Source organism: Jatropha curcas, chromosome 7 (assembly GCF_041381405.1).
Source record: "Jatropha curcas cultivar XTBG-Jc1 chromosome 7, XTBG_Jcur_1.0, whole genome shotgun sequence".
NCBI classification, from domain to species: Eukaryota; Viridiplantae; Streptophyta; class Magnoliopsida; order Malpighiales; family Euphorbiaceae; genus Jatropha; species Jatropha curcas.
In genome coordinates this window covers 27887816-27906461 of record NC_143157.1, presented here as the reverse complement: position 1 = coordinate 27906461, position 18646 = coordinate 27887816, and the positions used below count along the sequence as shown (strand labels likewise).

The following is an 18646-nucleotide window of genomic DNA, read 5'->3' as shown; positions in this document are numbered from 1 at the left end:
TAATTATGGATGGTAATTATATATGTTCTCGCCTTATTTCCGTCCTTTTTAATAATTTAATACTTAAATTATCAAATCCACCTCAATTACCAAAATCAAAAAAATTAAGTTGGTTTGAATTATAAGCTGCCTTTTATAATGTTGAAATTACGCAATTAGTCCTGATCCATTTTATAGAAAAAATAAGTGGTAATGGGCTTTCAACTTACTATTTGGCCACTAATAAGCGTCCAATTGAAAACAATATTAGGGTTTGTATTTCGAAAACCAAACGGACCTATTCCAATCAAGATTTGGATTTGCAGATATTTTGGGCCTGGCTAGGACTAACTTTCGAGCCTAGGGATATGTTTGCAACATATTTTAAGAAAAGGCGATGTAAATGAAAATAACACAAAATTCATGGGCAACTGGTATATTTACAAATTCTTGTACCGTTCGACAATCGAGTATCTCCAATGCTTCCGGCGAACAAGCAACTAGACTAGAATAGACATAAAGGCTGTCTATTCTTGCAGCGACCGCATGTACTCCTTCGATTTCGTTATTGCTTCATTATCTAAAATAGTATATATATATATATATATATATATATTCCATCATCGACAACGGTAAAAAGTTCTCCGACTTACCAAACGAGAAAGAGAATAGAGAACGAATATGGCTGCCTTTTTACTTCCCTTTCGCCATAGAAAGGTTTCAGCTCTGGGAATTTTTTGCCTTCTAAAAGGTTCAACTTTAGATTCTTCTCGCACTTGTTGAATTGAGGTTAACTGTTATTTGATTATGGTTATCGCATTGGTAGAAAGTTATGTTATTGCAACTCTTTTAACTTTTTTCTAGTTGAATTAAATGTTTAGCAGGCAATTTGGACCCTTATCAGTTGCGTGTAGAATTGAAGGTTGGAGGTTTAGTTGGTGTTCATAATATGCTGAGAGAATACAGCAGTGGCAATGCTACTGCCAAGATTGATTTTACGGACTTGACGTAAGAAATCATTTTCTTGCAGATTTTTTTTGTTGTTTTTTTTTTTTTTTCACTGGACATGCAATTGCTTTTGTGATCTTAGAAATTTAAGCGTCCATGTAAGATAGGACATGCAATTGCTTTTGTGATCTTAGAAATTTAAGCGTCCATGTAAGATATGTTACATCTTCCCGTTCTGTTTGTTTGGCATGAACTTTTTAAATAGAAGAAGTGTACTTCTGTAGTTTTGTTCATCATATATTTGCAGTAATCTATGCATTATTTCGATTGGATTTTAAAGAATGAAGCTAGGTTCTAGTTTTAATTTAGAAGCTATGTAAATGAGAAATTATGAATTCCCAACTGTGGACTTGGGATTTGTAGAATGAGGTGCTTTAATTTCACGCTTATTGAATTAAGAAAAAGAAAATTTGTGGGTGTTCCTGTGAGTTTGCTCATTCAAATGGCTCGGAAGATAATCTAAATTATTAGCTCTTCCGCAACATTTATTTTTGGATTCTTACATTTTAATTTTTATCTTCAGTTGTGGCTTGGAATACCATCCTGGACTCTGTAGTAGATCTTATTTTCAAGCGTTTCTTTGTCTACTTGATTGATTTGGTTATGCTACTTGTGATAACTGGCATTTGTTTTACAACTATATGTTAACTGAGAAACATTTTTTTTACAATCTTCATTCTTCTAATTATCATCCTACTAACCAATGTTTTGTTCAATGCAGTTGTCCCCATTCATGGTACCCAAAAGCTCGGAGGAAGCATCGCAAGGTTTATCTGCATGTGGGACCCACAAATAGTGGTAAAACTTATCAAGCCCTAAAGCAGCTGGAGTCAAGCCCTTCTGGTGTGCTATTACTGCCTTTACCATGCTTTTTTATTAATGTTGTCATCTAAATCACTAGTTCAAGAGTAAGACAGGAGTGCATAAGGCAAGGGTGAAGAATATATTTGCATTGGCTTTGTCACTTGGTAGGTATATATTGTGGTCCTTTGAGGTTGCTGGCATGGGAGGTGGCAAACAGGCTGAACAAGAGAAATGTTCCGTGTGACCTAATAACAGGACAGGAGAGAGAGGAAGTTGAGGGTGCAAAACACAAGGCCGTGACAGTTGAAATGGCTGATGTAAACTCCGATTATAGTTGTGCTGTTGTTGACGAAATTCAGGTACATTGATATGGTCTATATGAAAGATTTACTTCAGGGATATCTTCCCAAACAATTCTAAGACTTATGATCAGTTGCAATGTAAAGTTGCAGAATATAAAATAGTCTCAATGATAAGGCAAAAAGTAAACAGATATTTCATCATCCTCAATGATTACAGTGTCCATATCTGTCTGGTTCTCCAGCACATTTTCTCAGTTACTTTATTTAATATTGGTAATCTTGTTTATTTCATTGCTCTTCACACGGAAGGGGAATTTTAGCTTAATCTTTTCCTATTCTTTAATAAAGTATGATTGCCCTTAAAAATCTTATTGTACCTGTAGTTGTAGAAGTTAAAAATGTGGATTTTATATTGGTATAAGTTGAAGAAAACGTATTTTAGGAGATGGTCTGATGCTAAACAAAGCCATGAGGGGGCATAGGTTTTCTTTTCTAATTGATACTTCCAGTACATGTTTTGGCTTTATTTCTTGAGTTCACTAAGTACTCCAACAAATAGCTTTATCATTTTCAATATGAAAACAACTTGAGGTCTTTTCTGATCTCAGGATAGGCTGTTATATAATGTAACGAGTCATCTTAGAGCTGATTGACGAATTACAGTTTCTGTAGCCAACCTTAGGATTAAAATATTGGATAGGTTGTTGTATTTGAGCATTAGTGGATTTCTAATGTCCATTACTTCTAGTTTTTCTTCAGATGTTGGGGTGTAAGACAAGGGGTTTCTCATTTACACGTGCTCTTTTGGGAATTTCTGCTGATGAACTTCACCTTTGTGGAGATCCAGCTGCTGTTCCTCTTATTGAGGAAATACTCAAGGTCACTGGCGATGAGGTTAAGGTAACATAATTTTCTTAATGCATAATTGGTTTATGCCTTTTTTTTTTTTTGTTAACTTCTTCAAAGTCACATATACAAGCATATTTAGTGATCTTGCCTTTAATGAGAGGGAACAGTGGAAATAAATTGTGAAGGAATGCAACAACATGTTGCCCTTTTAGTTGGTTTTCTTCATGAATGTATTCCTGGAAAAATGCTAATTTCCTCTAGGTGTCACCCTCCTGTTTTATCCTTTCCTAAGAAATTGAAAGATATTCAATATTTTCGTAACATGAACAAGAGTTATGGTGCTGTTATGAATTTTCAGTGTATTTATTTCGTTTTTGGCTATAGAGAACCATGCCAGTAGCGGAAAGCACAACAAATGTTAAGGGACTTTTGTTTTAAGTGGTATAGAATTAATGGTGAATATTGATGTTGTAATTTGGAATCATGTAAATTGGTGCAAGTAAATTTGTATTAAATGTATAATTGACTATTGAGGCTGTAAATATGTATTATTGGAGCTATAAAAAACCTTGTTATTGAAATTTCTGACCGTTTTTGTATTACCTTCCAGGTTGAATACTATAAGAGACTTTCACCGTTAGTTCCATTAGAGATACCTCTCGGATCCTTTTCTAATATACAAACAGGCGATTGCATTGTAACATTTTCACGTCGTGAAATATACAAATTGAAGGTTAGAGAGTTATTTTAATATTTTCTCCCTTATTTTCATTTCAATTCCCCCCCCCCCCCCCCCCCCCCCCTCCCCCCTCTCTTTTCCTCTTTAGATGCCACTATGTACACTGTTTCAGTTTCTCCTGCATATTTCTTCATGTATCTCCATCAATTTCCTTTATATTTTTTCAGTGTTCATATTTGATGATGCACTGTTGAATAAAATGCTGTGATCTTGCCTTTCTATTATCTAATGCTGAGTCTTGAACTCAAGAATGAAAATAAATACTAATGTCATAGTTCTAGGGTGGAGAATGAATTTACATTTTCTTATATACCGTTCATGTTACTGATTATTTGATTGTTAGATACACAACATCTCTTTTGATTGGCCTTTTCTTGTATCCCCTTTTTTGTTGCTAGAAAAAAATTGAAACTGCTGGGAAGCATCTATGTTCTGTAGTTTATGGTTCACTGCCACCAGAAACTCGAACAAGACAGGTGCAAGTTCCTTTTCTTGCTTTTAAAAATCTTCATTTACCTTGTTAGGTATATAGTCTATTTTAAACTCGACATATGTATTCTCACATGATACTTCTATTCATATATTTCAAATTTGCTGTTTTCAATTGTTATGTGCATTATTTAATTGGTCTCCTCTCACTGAAGTGCCTCACGTGGAAATGTTTATTCAATCTTTTTTTTTTTTTTGGTGTGGATTTTGAAATTTATATGCAGCTAGGCGGTCATTATTTGTGCCATTCCTTCTATGATATATGTATTATATTATGAGTTGCTGAGTTAATATGTTCTATAGGATTTCAGGCAACCATGTTCAATGATTCTAGTAGTGAATTCGACGTTCTTGTGGCTAGTGATGCCATTGGGATGGGTCTTAACTTGAACATTTCTAGAATCATATTTTCAACAATGAAAAAGTTTGATGGTGTTGAGATGCGGCCTCTAACAGTTCCAGAGGTCAAACAAATAGCAGGTATGTGATTAAAATGAGGATATTAGTTTGGTAAATTGTTTGGCCTTATTTTAGCTAATTTTATATTTTATTAAAAATTTGTTTAGCTATGTTGTTGTCATATGTTAATATGCCATGATGTATTTTAGATACATTTGCAGTGTTTGCATGCCAGTTATTCTATTGTTTTTCAGTTAATTATTGGTTTTTATTTGTTTCCTTGACCTGTGGGTTTAGCATGTTAATGTATAACAACCCCTCCTATTTGTGCTTAGGTTTAGTTTAAGTTCCATCGAGTTACGTTTTAGTACATTTATCTATTCCCTTCAACTGTGTATATTTTGCTTTTAGGGCGAGCTGGTAGATACGGATCGAAATTCCCTGTTGGTGAGGTGACTTGTCTGCATGCAGATGATCTGCCCTTGCTTCACTCATCATTGGAATCACCATCTCCCATTCTTGAGGTGATTACTGATGTAAAACAATTTTGTGCTTTAATGGTTTTAAGACGTGATTTTATAATTGCATGTTCTAAACTGAGCAACTTGTATACTGCAGAGTGCAGGATTATTTCCTACCTTTGACCTCATGTTCATGTATTCACGGTTACACCCCAAAAAGGGCTTTTACCAAATTTTGGTAGGTCACTCTATAACTATTTGCTTTCATTATACTGGATTTATCACGTAATGAACATACACATTTCTCACCTGCAAATTTAGTGACTGCTAATGGTCATATGTTTCCGCTTTCTTTGGTGCAGTTAATATTCCTTTATTGTTTTGTTAGGAATATATAATGTGCAGAGTTATTCTGGCAAATAAATGGTTCTGCTCTTTTCACTGTGTAAACTTATACTTGTATATAGTGAACTTTATAGATGGATTGTTTACATTTAGCTTCAATTTTGGTGTATTTAAAAAAAATAAAAATCTCCCACTTATAATACGATATTCTGCGACTTGAATTATTTGTATATTTATTCATTCTAAAAGAACCTATAAATATTAGTTACTTTCTATGTTCTATTTTTCTTTTCTATCTATTTTGCTATGTGTAAATCTGAAACAAAAATACAGTGTTATATTTGTGACTTTATTATAATAGATGTTTTGGTTCAGAATTAAGCTTAAGTTGAGACTTTTAAAATATTTTGGGAATTCACACCTTCCTTGTTTCCTCTAGTAATTGCAATCCATTAAGCTAGTTTTTTGTATTCTATTTGATATTCAGTTGACCCTTTCCCCTTTATGCTGCAGGAACATTTTTTAGAGAATGCCAAACTGTCTCCAAATTACTTCATTGCTGATTGCGAGGCATTATTGGTAAATATCATTAGAAGACAGATGTATAGTTTTAGCGTAGTCTTGTTGGCAACATAGAATATCATCTCTCTCTCTCTCTCTCTCTCTCTCTCTCTCTTCTTCTTCTTCTTCTTTGTTATTTTTGGATTTACAATAACCTTTTGTCTAATTTGTTAAAAATGTTTGACATCAGAAAGTTGCTGGGGTTATTGATGAAATGCCTCTTTCGCTGTATGATAAGTACCTTTTCTGCATCAGGTAACTATTTTTCCTTCCCTCAGTCAACAACGATTTTGTTAGCTGTGCTTTTCCTTCAGTTAATGTTTTTTAATGGTTCATTAATTTCTTGGACACTGCTCACTGCTAATTTTCTTATTATAATCTATATCGGTGATAAATTTTAATACCTATGTTGGGTTGCATTTCTAATGTATTACTTTTTCTCACATGCAGCCCAGTCGATATGACTGATGATATCTCATCTCAGGGTCTGACACAGGTAAATTTGTGGTCCAATATTTTAAGTATGTTTTGTTTGGGCATAGAAGTCAATTTAATTGTTATGTTGAAATGGACCAGTTTGCTGAAAATTATGCAAAGAAAGGCATTGTTCGACTAAAAGAAATATTTACCCCTGGGACACTTAAGGTGCCAAAAACACAAGCTGCACTCGGGGAGGTCGAGTCAATTTACAAGGTTAGTTCTTTTGCTATTCAAATCCTGAGAGGGAGAGAGGCAGAGAGGGGTTCATTTTCCACATTGAAAGGTTGAGAGGGTTTCTTGTATGTATGTAAATCGTCAAAGTTTTGCTTGAAAGCTTGTTCAGCAATGGAGGAAAGCACACAAAGTTGGAATGCATATATTTGTTAATGTGCTAGAATTTGTAATATCATCTTAACTTTTTAAAAGTCCTGGAAAAATTATAGTTGTGCTTCGTCTTCTTCTATATTGAGTTTTGAATGTGATAACCTCACTCTATTTTACTACATCTGTCTCTGATAATCCCTTTCTTGGTACAACTGAAGGTATTGGATCTATATGTTTGGTTGAGTTTCCATTATGAGGATTCATTTCCAGATCGAGAATTGGCAGCTTCTCAAAAGGCTATTTGCGGCATGTGAGTCTGATTCAACCTGCATCTTCTGTTGTTTTTCATTGAGCTTGTAATCACATTTTCAAGCATTTCTTCAGGTTAATTGAGGAGTTCCTCGAAAGACTAGGATGGCAGAAGCCAAGAACAAGAAAGTTGCCATTAAGCAATGTCTCAAATTCTCTCCTGTCTAAAAGCATTAGGCGGTATCTGTGAACCACTCTTATTATTTATTTTATTAATGTTTTCTATGAAGTGGACAAAATGGTTTTGATATTTAGAGGATTTGAATCAATCGTCTTCCCCGTTAGTGAAATAATAATGGGAAGCAAAATTCGCAAAGGCGCTATAAATTGGAGAAAAGCTCTGTATTCAAATACCTTTTTTTTTTTTTTTTTTAAATAGTTTAAAACAGTAATTTAGACTCTTTAATACGATGCAAAAGGGAAATTTGGTCGGTTTTGTTCGCGTACTAGATAATTTATTTGCACCTAATAGGTTAATTGAATGTGTTTAGTAAGAATTTTAATCAGTTCTTAATTATTGATTAAAGTTTGCATTATGGATCACACAGTTTATATTATAATTTTGATTTTCTTATTGATTAATAATTGATTTGTATTTATATTATATTTGACGAATGTTAGCTTTATAAAATAATAATTATTCTTTTTTAAATTAATGTTATTATTTTAATAGATATTTTAAATGTTCTTGTGACAACATTTAATTAAATAACATTTTTGTTTGTATAATATATTAAAACAACAAATAATAAAAATGTTATTATTCTTTATATGGCTCTCTAGTGCAAGACCAACGACCGAAGCCAATTTCAACCAAATCCGCCTAAAAATGGTAAGCCCAACAACTCTTCTTCTCAGGTCCCAGTGATCTTATAACGCTAGAAACTGTTGACTGTTGTCTTCCTCCACTCTGCACCATACCTCTGTTTCGACTTTCAAGCTTTCCTCTTTTGCTTTGACCATATATGGGTTATAACGAAAATGGCATCTGAAAATCAAATTCTCAAGCTTTCTTATTTATTTTATCCCCAAAAAGTAACCGAACCGTTCCCTTATTAACTAAGCCGTCACAGATTATCCCTTACTCCTGCTTCTCGCGAGTCACCTGATGTCCCCACTTGGCTCCGCGAGAGCGAAAACCCAGAGCTAGCCGGAAACAACGACAATGATTTTGTCATTCCTTCGCTCGCTAAATGGATTGAGAACCGCAACCTTGTAAATGAGAATAATGATGTCAATCATCTAATATTTGAAGCAGACGTTAGTGATGTGGATAAAGCGGTCGATATCCTAAAGAAACACTAGCCATCAACTGATAGTGTTGTTCAAGCCTTGAATGAGTGCAGTTTCAATGCAACAAATACTTTGATTTCACAACTTCTGGAAAGATTTAGCAATGATTGGGTTCCAACATTTGGAGATTTCATTTGGGCAAAAAGTTATGTGCATCCACCTGAATTATATAATTCTATGGTTGATATACTAAGGAAGCACAAGAAATTCAACCTCGTGTAGGAATTACTCAAGCAAATGGAGAATTTAGAAGGGTACATTTCATTGGTCACAATGAGTAACGTGATGAGATGGCTAGCTATAGCTGGCAAATATGAAGCTGCTGTTGATGCATTTAGAGAGATTGAGAAATATGGTATAAGTAAAGATTTAGAGGCATCGAATAAAGTAATGGACACATTGGTGAAGGAGGGAAGCGTTGAGCATGCTTACAACGTGTTTATGGAGTTTAAGGATTGCATACCTGTGGATTTAAGTAGTTTCAATATTTTGATACATGGGTATTGCAAAGCAAGGAAATTAGAGGATGCAAAAAAGGCTATGAATGAAATCGAGAAACATGGATTTCACCCTAATGTTGTTTCATACACATGCTTCATTGAGTTATACTGTAAATTGAAAGACTTTCGAAATGTCTAGGCAACTTTAAATGAGATGTAAGAAAAGGGTTGCAAGCCTAATGTAATCACTTATACCATTGTTATGCTTGCTTGGGGAAAGCATATCAAATAAATGAAGCATTGGAGTTCTATGAGAAAATGAAAAGAAATGGTTTTGTGCCTGATTCTTCATGCTATAGCTCTTTGATTTTTATCTTTAAGTCGATCTGGAAGGCTCAAGGATGCTTGGGATGTTTTTGTGGATATGAAAAAACAAGGAGTCAGTCAGAATTTGTTGACGTATAATACCATGATATCTTGTGCTTGTACCCATTTGGAAGAAGAGAATGCACTAAAATTGCTGCAAAGAATGGAAGAGGATTCGTGCAAACCAGATATAAAGACATATGCATCATTATTGAAGATGTGCTGCAGAAAGAAGAGGATGAAGGTGCTCAAGTTTTTGTCGAGCTACATGTTTAAGAACAATGTTAGCATTGAACTTAGTACATATACTCTTTTGGTGAATGGGCTTTGCAAGAGTGGCAAGCTTGATATGCTTGCTCGTTCTTTGAAGAAACAGTACTCAAGGGGATGATTCCTAAATATGACACATACAAGATGTTGGTGCAGGAACTTGAACAGAGCAGCTTTTCGTCTAGCCTTCAAAAAGTGTAGCAAGTTTTTGCCTATTCTAGACCCTAGCCTGCCTTTCCATTTTTTTAATTGTTCCTAAAAATATCTTTTTTGCTATTCAAATCACCATATCATTATTAATTCAGTACACCAAATACAAATTTAATAGTTGGATAAATAAATAAATAAATAAAAAGACAAAGTCACTTCAAGATCATAAAACTAGCTTCATTTATTTATATCTAGGTACTAGAGTTAACAATGTGGCAATGGAGAGGGTTCTGAACCGAATTATTTTCGTTAAGGCTGTGGTTCTGATTTTGAAACTACAAGATTCATTCGAAACGTTGTTCAAATATCAAGAAAATTTTAAACAATTATTATCCACCTCCAATTAAAAATATTTTTTTCATCTTTCTAGCTTCCCATCATCAAGGTAGGAAGGAAACGGAAGAACTTGTTAAATTTTTAAAAATAAGCAATATTACTATATTTTTTTTTGTCGTAAAACCAACATTACTATAATTTAAAATTAAGGTGTCTAAACACGCCTTATCGATTTCCTAACTCATTGTTTGCCTTCCCCAAAATAGGATGGATAGTGTATAAATGGGTTTGAATAGTGATTTTAGTACCCGATCATATCCGGTTGCAATGGGGTATCCGTCATCCACCCCGTTATCCATATGGTTTAAAGCAAAATTTTTATTTTTATATTGATCAATATTATTAAACCCATGACCTTTCTAATATTAATGAAGTTACCTTACTACCAAGCTATTTAACATTCTTAAGTGAAAAATATGCAAGATATACATATATATATATATATATATATATATATACACACTAATTATAATAATTTATATTTCTTTTGAGAAGAATAATAATTTATACTCTAGACATTTATTAATGAATAAAATATTATTAGATAGTAATATAATCTTATTCGTAAGTAAAATTTTAATAAAATTACGTAAATTAAATTATAATATCTTAATAAATTAAATTTGTTTTCTTTTTCATAAAATATATTAAATAAAATTATATAGATAGTATTCATGTCATGTCTTAGTAATTTAATTGAACGATTTATAGTTTGGTAATTGTCCACAACCTATCTTAGATTTTGTAATAGCAGACAATGTTTTAAGCTAAGCAGTTAATGAAATTGCAACTTTCCTTTTCAAAGAGAATATTACATGTTAAATTGTTTTATTATTTTGAAGTTGAATTTTAATGCATTTTTTATATCTTTTTTTGTTGCACTTAGGGTTCGGATTCGGGTTCCATGCGGGTTTATGTTTTCTGGATTGAATAAATTTGTGATTAAACGGGTTCGAGTAGTATGCGGGTAATTCTAAATGGATTTGGGATGGATCGGGGTATTATTAATTTATTCTTTAACGGATTTGGGTACTTAAAATGATAATGGATTTGGGGTCGGGTAATTTATTTCTGGCGGGTACTCGCCCTGCTACCATCCCTACCCCGAAATATCCTCTTAAGTGTTCGTGTTCGTCTCGCTGCGCTCACTCGCTCCCGCTATCTCTCTCTCTCTCTGCGCATCTCTGGCTGGTCTCTGTGTTGGTCTCGCTTACTCTCTCAGCTCAAGTCTTACTGACCCAGGTCATCTAGCCTCTGCCCCGCTCAATTGGGTTGATTTTATTTACCCTACCAAAATTGCAAAAGAGAGAAGATATTGCAATATAGGTTAATCCGCGTTGCTTTCTTGATTTTCTTTTTTATTGTTTTTCATAGTTTTTTTTTTCTTTGCTTTAGGGTTATTTGTGTAATTTTTTCGAATAATTTTGAAGGAAAATGAATGGAAGAAATTCTTGATTGTAGAGAAGAAGTAACATTGATTGACGATTCTAAATGGTTTATTGTATAAGATCAAATTATTAAGACAGATGTGAAATGTTGGTAGATTCCCTTTCTTTTTCTTCTATTGCTGGTCTTATTTTCATAAAGATTCTCGCCATGTGATTTTGGTTGCTTATTCTTGTATAATATCCAGTGCTTCATTGGCTTCCTTTGATGTGTGGAATATGGTGATTCCTTTTCTGCAGGGTTAAATTGTGTGTACCATGAAGAGGTCAATGCCATGGAGTGAGCAGATTGATGTTATATCATCAGATGAATCTTCTTCCTCAGATGGAGATATAGAGACTAATGATGGAGTTGATCCACAACAATTGTCCCTTAACGTTTCACTTGGTGAAACTACAAAAGAAATATCTTCTGAAGGTATTAATTCCACTAAGTTTCTTTTTTTGAAATGTTACAATGCTATGCCATAGCACCTCTTATAAGAAAAGGGTTAAATTATGCACTTCAATTTTGTTTAATCTTTTCAGCACCATCTATTCCTCCATTTGTTAACTAATCTTACAATGCAAATATGGTTGACATTTTAGGTGTACTTACCAGAAGAGCAGAAATGTATCAAGAATACATGAGGCAGCTCCCTATCCCACCACATCATGGCTCTGTTATACCATTTTCATCATGGGTGGGTTTAGGCAAGTCAATAAAGCAACTCTATGGACAACCTTTGCATTACCTCACCAACATTCTTCTAAAACAGTGGGATTATCTGAGAATTGGCAGCGAGGACGAACAAAGGGCCTTAGATACTATGATTCATCCTTGTAAAGCTGAAGCCACCATATGGCTTGTTGAAGAAATTCACAGGCGTACCTCATCTCATCATCATGTTGCAAAACTCTGGTTGTTGGATCCAATGCATCATACTTTTGTTGACTCCATTTTCCCACAACTGTGAAGCATCATTTTGATTGTCAACTGGTTATTAGCCATGTTTGAGCTGATTCTGAAGGATGCCTTTTGATTTCTGAGGTTTGAGCTTGGAAATGTATTTCCTGGATCTAGAATGTAATAGAACCTTCTATTTTAGAGCTGATCCTTTTTTTTCTGTCAATCTTTGTAATTTTTGTTAAGGCGTATCACACTGTATCATGGATGGGAAACTACCAGAAAGGCAGACATAAAGGATCCAAATTTTGCATCATAAAATTTTTAACTCTTTTAGTGTCTAACAATGAATATCATTAAAAATATTACAGGAGTCTTGGTATGAAAATCATTAAAAATGTTACAGGAGTCTTGGTATAAAGCCCGCTGGTTATAAAAGGATCTAAATAATTATTTATTTTTAAATGATAATTGCATATGCTTGGTATTTATATTATATGTTATCTTAATCATGTGTGAGTGGAGTAGACTTTAAAGTTAAATAAGAGTCAAGAAACCTTCTATGCAGCTATGTTCAGCCATCAATGGTGCTTGAAATATAAATATAGCAGAACATAATAAAAACACGAATAGCTAAGGACAGAAAGAAAATGTGCTTGGAGCAAATAGTCCAGCAAAATATGTTACATATAGAGAGAATCCTAAAATATAAATAAAAGGCAACAATACATGTTCTCAGTAACAAAAAGCACAATATGCAAATCCCATTGCCATTCGAATTGAATCTCATTCTTGATGTTGGAATGCAGGTAATAAGGTGTCTGTCTGTCGAGTGATTACCATTTCAAATTGCCACCACTTGGTGAAACGAGGCTCTCAACGTAGGGAGTGCCACGTAGAAAGCCGCCACTATGGCCTTGAATTAAAGGTTCGATGAATTTACCATCTTTTCCATCATACACGCCTAGTTGTCCTTCTGCGGTCCTAAATAGCACTTTTCCGGTCTCGGTAATGAACACTGGCGCCGGCGCGCGATGCCAAATACAACGCTTGGGTGCAGGTACATTAGGGATAGTCAAGAGTTTGACCCAAGAATCAGGTTTTCCATATTCTTTCATAGACCACAAGATGAACTCTCCCTGAATGGAAAACTCGGCCAAACCAAGAAATCCTCTATAATTGTGAACACTCACATTCTCTTGAACAGACGGAGGCAGCATCATATCCCCAAAATTATCCTTTCCTGCATCAAAATAGAAAATCACACATTGCGATGAATCAGGATTAGTAATATGGGTGGCTATCCAGTGGGGACGTCGGTTGACTGTAGCAGGCGCCAAGCGCTTAATGAGGTACATAAAGCCTCCATCTTGGATGATCTTCCAGGATTTGGTCTTCAAAGAGTAGGCTTCAACCAAACAGTTGAATCCATTCTTTTTATCAAAAGTCATATTCTCCCTCGCCTTCAAGGCAGAAGGGAATCTGAGAACTTTGTAGTCATCGGTGTGAGGATCATAGCCAAGACCAAATAGATCTTCTCGTGGCCCATAGCAATCAGGAAAATGTAGAACAGGGCGAGTTATAGGCATTTTAATGAGCTTTTTAGTACAAGGATTACATATGACGATACGATTTTCCTCGAGGGATCTCCGGCGTTGGGCTAGAAACAACAACAGACCATCACAAGAACCATGAACAAAAGTAAATTCAGGAATCACCATCTGAGGAGGCAAGACAGGAACTTTTTTCTGGGCGTTATCCTCTTCGTGATAGAAGATGGAATGAAATCTGTTTTGGTGCGTAACGAGGATCCTGAATTCATTCTCTGCGGTGGAAACATAGTTTAGATGGTCTCTCAGAAATTGTGGATGAGTGATAATGGAATACCATGCCTTGCTCACGGATTTGAATCGAACGAGATCCGCGGCAGGTAAACGCCTAAGAATTTCCCAAATAATGTCGCTAGCTAATTTCATCACAGGTCGAAGTTTGCGTCTTTTGTTTTCAATTCGAGACATCTCGACAAAAACCTTGAGTTAGAGGGGTTCGAGGCTTTTAATGGCTTGTCCTGCAATTCCTTATCCAATTTGGTTTCGACTTTTGTTCGAGTTTTACAAGGAATCCATCATTCCTATTCAACACTGGATTGAAATCTTAAATCACGAATTTAACTTTTACATTGAGAATTATACGTTGAGTTCCTATATTATACCCTTTGTCAGTAATTCAGGAATACCCAGAAAATTGAAATCATCTTTATTTCATTAAAGATGCAGACCCTGTTACACTTCTACGAACTTAGATAGACCAAAAAAAGAGGGGAAAAAAAAAAAACCAAAAGACATTGGGCTATTACTTAAAAGGGTGAAGAAGAATTGTCAGAAAGAAGCCTTGATATAGCCCGAATAGTATTTGGAGTAGTTCTACAGCAGCCCCCGAAAAGAGAAGCTCCGGCCTGTCGCCACTTGCCAATGTATGAAACGAAGTCTTCATCCGTTACTCCACTTGATTTCTGCACCAAATAAACCTTAATCCATCTCAACAATCTCTAACAGGATTATACAATATTGCTAAACTAAAACAATAGCAAGAAAAATATAACTCACCACCCATATTTTGCGCTCAGCATCATAAGTCTCTCCGCTGTTTGGATATATCACTACTGGCTTATTTGTAACCTGACAGATTAATCACCCACTACTTAAGTGTCATTACTGATAATGACAATATATGTATTGTAAAATTGCAGAGAAAATGTGCACCTTGGCAATGGAGAGAATAAGTTCGCGAATAAATCTAGGAGGAGTACAGTTGATTCCTACAGCAACTAGTTGCTTGCAGGAATCTGCAATGGAAGCACATTCTGAGATAGAATCACCACTGACTACGTTAATTCCATCCTTGGAATTGAAAGAGAACCAAGCTGGAATTTTTATGTCTTCTTCTTCAAGCAGCTCAGCATATGCCTGCATTCCAATTGGGTCATTTAGAAAGATTAAATTAAATTAACAAGAAACTAATCTATTTTTATTTGTATCTACGTATATACCTTTGCTTCAAGCTTATTAGGAATTGTCTCAAATGCAATTATGTCAGCTCCTGCTTTGGCTAGAATTTGTAACCTTCTCCTGTGAAAATCTTTCAGTGTTTGGAGAGAAACTGAATCTCCATAGTTGCCACTGTAATTAAATTAATTAAAAGAAAATTAATTAACTGTTATGCATAAATTAAGCAATTGCTTAATTTATTTACCTATACTCAGAACCATCAGCCAAATAAGCACCATAGCTGCCAATGGAGGCAGCGACCAGAATTGGACGCCTTGTTACGTTTCCACTTTCCATAAAATCCCATGAACTTTTTGAACAATTGTCATAATAAATTTCTCTTGCTTCGCATGCAATTTCAACACTTCTCCTAAGTAATAACTCTGCTTCTTCTCTAGACAACCCCTTCGCCTCGAAGCCCTGAATAGTTGCCTGTCACAAATTTAATTTTTTTCCAGGCAGCATAATTAGTCATAATACTTTCTTTTTTCTAAAAAAAAAAAAAAAAAAATAGTAAGAACGAAAGATTATTACCTGATAAGACGCTGTTAATATGATATTTGCACCTGCATCGAGATAGTCAAGGTGTACCTGTCACATTTAAGCTAATTAGCAGAGTCGACTGGTAATTAGAGAATTTGTTCTTCATAATTCAATCTTCTATTTCAATATTAACGGTTAGATTCCACTCAACAAAAAAATTAAAACCACTTTTTTTTTCTTTTTAAAGAATCACTTTATCGAATATTTGACGGATGTTATTAAGAATAAGATTTACTTGGATTTCGCATTGCATGCAGTAGACAGGTGTCACAGAAATCCTACATGAGGATGAGCTGGACAAGTAATACCTGCCTAGTTGCCACGTCTTTGTCAGAACATGACAGTCGTTGCCATCGTCAGCAACCTACGTTGTTTAGAGTTGCGGTGTTCGGGAAAGGAACTGAGCCACGTAACAATCAAAGAGCTGAACCCATTAAATTTCATTTAGCTTCTTTACGCCATGTTTCGGTTTTCATTAACTAAACTAAAAATGAAGTCTAAATTTGCCAAAAATAACTAAAACCAAATTAAAATCCAACTGTTTTCAATTCGGTTTATTTTAGGAAGCATTAATTCGGTTCGGTATACGGATTGAATGTTCATCCCTTCAGAAAACAATACAAATGCTATTGGAAAAGATTCATTAAGAAACAAACACTGGAGGCGAATAAATTTAAGAAATAAGAAAAGAGTAGAGTACCTTTCTGACGAGGTGAGGAGAGCTGATAAGGCACTTGGCGCTCCAGAGAGGGTCATTTAGGTCAGCGCCATGTCGTTCGAGTTCAGTGGCAAAGCCGCCATCGATGACGGCGTAGCCACCACATTTTTGGAGGAAATCCGACATGAATGATGAAGTATCTACGCTTTCCAATCCCATTTCTCTTTTTAAGAGAAGGCGCAAGTTTGGATATGGAAGGGTTTCTGTCGGAAAGTATTTGATCGACGGATAAGTTATCGTCTTATTGGTACGTTTTGTTTTCCTTCAAACTGGAAGGACCAAAATGTTGCCTTATTTCTCGAAGCCATTTGTTGTATTATAGAGCGAAGCAGAGCAGAAGGAAGGAAGGGACCGCCTGGATTTGGAATTACCCTTTTGCCCACATATATGTTACTAATAGTTTTCTTTTTTTTTTTTTTTTTTTCCAAGGCAACGTGGCATGTCAAGTTTTTTTCTTTCCTTTTTTTTTAATAAATTAAAAATACTTTTAATTATTTTATATTACGTCTCAATAAAAAAAAAAGACTAAAAATCTTAGCAAAAATTCCTTCTTTTAAGTAATTTTGAAGATAAAGCTATGTGTCTATCTCTTAGAGCAGGAAAATGAAGTGAAAGGAAAGAGATTCGTGCCATAAAGACATCATTTCCGAAAAAATAATAATAATAATTGAGGCTTATCTATTATTAAAACTTATCTAGATTTAGCTACATCATACATGCTTATTTCTTGCAATAGGTTTCTTAGCTACTTATAACAGATCTAAAGGTCACACGCATATGCCGTGCAAGGAAATTCCATTCCAAAATGCCAAATTCTCTCTCGCCACGCAAAATAATTTCCATGAATGAGTTGTTTTGAGTTTTTGATATATATACGGATATCTCAACTTACTGATTTATAATTAAATTTTACCCGTATCGAGTCAATCGATTAAAAAAAAGTTTATATTTAATCATTTGTACATGAATTTAATTCTTAGAATACGAGGTTATTTATAGATAAAATGAGGTGGAAAGCATATGCATATAAAAGAGATGGATTGGAGATGGAGGTAGTAGTGATCAATCACCAATCTTTTTGCTAACAGAATTTTAAAAATTCATCATTGATGTAAGAACAGAACAAGCAATTAATTTTTAATTATTTTAGTTTCTTAGATACAAAAGCTGATAATATTATTCATTCATCTTTTTTATATTTATATAATTAATATATTGATGTGGCGTCTTATCTCTACAACTGAATCCACCATCATCGACTAATTTTCATGCGGATTTAATAAGAAAAACTAAAAAAAAAAGCACAAATGTCTGCCTAAATTCTGGACAATTCAGTTACATGAATCTGTCTCTATCAGGACACCAGATATGTTTAAAGAATAGGAATTTGTTCAATGAAAGACAAAGTTACACCAACATTTTCATGAGTGAGCAAATGAGCTCCAATAAGGTGAAGTTTCATTTGGAAAAACAAATTACTACTGAAAGGGAAAGGTAAATTCAGCTGTACTGCTACATATGCATTATTATCTTCTAGTCATTGGAATCCTTTTTCTCCTATAAAAATAAATAAATAAATAAATAAACACAAGTTTTTTCATCGATCAAATTAAAGTGTACCATAAATTATAGTATTATACTATGATGGATATACATATAAGATTAAGAGTTAAATACGCAAAAATAAAATATTTATGAATCAACTATAAATTTTGAAACGAAATTAATTTTATATTTAAAAATTAAAAGAATATTCGTGAAAAATAAAATTTTCACGGCAAACAACCAATTCAATTTTTTGTTTTTCAATTAACAATTAAAATTGTTTCTCAATTTATTGTAGAGAAAAAGTAAAGATTGTAGATGCAACATTTGAAATCAGAAGGGCCACCATATACAAATTGCTGCCTTGTTCCTGTGATACGAATAGATTGTGTTGGTATGTGTGGATGATAACAAAGAAGAAGCGACATAAATTTTGGTCCGACTAGAAATCCACTTGTCAAGAGATTATTGGATTACATGAAAATGGTGCTTTGATGA

At 34.2% G+C, this 18646-nt stretch overlaps 5 protein-coding genes across 8 annotated transcripts; 3 read left to right on the top strand and 2 right to left on the bottom strand.

Annotated features, from left to right (window-relative positions):
- The first annotated feature begins 443 nt into the window (after window positions 1–443).
- On the top strand, window positions 444–7592 carry ATSUV3 (ATP-dependent RNA helicase). 3 transcript variants are annotated; one of them, XM_089723596.1, is made up of 16 exons: window positions 444–730; window positions 861–987; window positions 1709–1830; window positions 1960–2150; window positions 2853–2993; window positions 3553–3675; window positions 4080–4157; window positions 4482–4650; window positions 4981–5093; window positions 5188–5268; window positions 5889–5954; window positions 6127–6191; window positions 6387–6432; window positions 6513–6629; window positions 6959–7050; window positions 7125–7592. In XM_089723596.1, the coding sequence occupies exons 1-16, from the start codon at window positions 661–663 to the stop codon at window positions 7237–7239; spliced, it is 1716 nt and encodes a 571-aa protein (XP_089579722.1). In that variant the 5' UTR covers window positions 444–660; the 3' UTR covers window positions 7240–7592. The 3 variants fall into 3 exon arrangements, with proteins under 3 accessions (XP_089579722.1, XP_089579723.1, XP_089579725.1); XM_089723597.1 differs by having other exon boundaries at window positions 445–730; window positions 864–987; XM_089723599.1 differs by having other exon boundaries at window positions 446–768; window positions 864–987.
- A 516-nt stretch (window positions 7593–8108) lies between these two features.
- On the top strand, window positions 8109–9635 carry LOC105632215 (uncharacterized; the record flags this gene model as incomplete). The annotated part of the gene is given in 4 exon segments (XM_020678541.3): window positions 8109–9045; window positions 9048–9157; window positions 9159–9495; window positions 9498–9635. Coding segments are annotated over 4 exon segments (1506 nt in total), but the record flags the coding sequence as incomplete, so codon positions are not given.
- Window positions 9636–11020: 1385 nt separating this feature from the next.
- RDM1 (RNA-DIRECTED DNA METHYLATION 1) lies at window positions 11021–12616 on the top strand. Of its 2 annotated transcripts, none has more exons than XM_037635497.2 (3): window positions 11021–11206; window positions 11650–11827; window positions 11998–12616. In XM_037635497.2, the coding sequence occupies exons 2-3, from the start codon at window positions 11668–11670 to the stop codon at window positions 12363–12365; spliced, it is 528 nt and encodes a 175-aa protein (XP_037491425.1). In that variant the 5' UTR covers window positions 11021–11206; window positions 11650–11667; the 3' UTR covers window positions 12366–12616. The 2 variants fall into 2 exon arrangements, with proteins under 2 accessions (XP_037491425.1, XP_012069678.1); XM_012214288.4 differs by having other exon boundaries at window positions 11022–11290.
- A 244-nt stretch (window positions 12617–12860) lies between these two features.
- Window positions 12861–14380, bottom strand: LOC105632216 (putative F-box/LRR-repeat/kelch-repeat protein At1g11620). The gene has a single exon (XM_012214539.4). It carries the CDS (start codon window positions 14311–14313, stop codon window positions 13132–13134), a length of 1182 nt encoding a protein of 393 aa, XP_012069929.1. The 5' UTR covers window positions 14314–14380; the 3' UTR covers window positions 12861–13131.
- Window positions 14381–14528: 148 nt separating this feature from the next.
- Window positions 14529–16998, bottom strand: LOC105632023 (homocysteine S-methyltransferase 3). Its single transcript, XM_012214289.3, has 7 exons — window positions 16586–16998; window positions 15877–15933; window positions 15548–15774; window positions 15345–15474; window positions 15058–15261; window positions 14902–14973; window positions 14529–14807 (listed from the first exon to the last, which is right to left on the bottom strand). Exons 1-7 carry the CDS (start codon window positions 16760–16762, stop codon window positions 14652–14654), a joined length of 1023 nt encoding a protein of 340 aa, XP_012069679.1. The 5' UTR covers window positions 16763–16998; the 3' UTR covers window positions 14529–14651.
- Between the last annotated feature and the right edge of the window lie 1648 nt (window positions 16999–18646).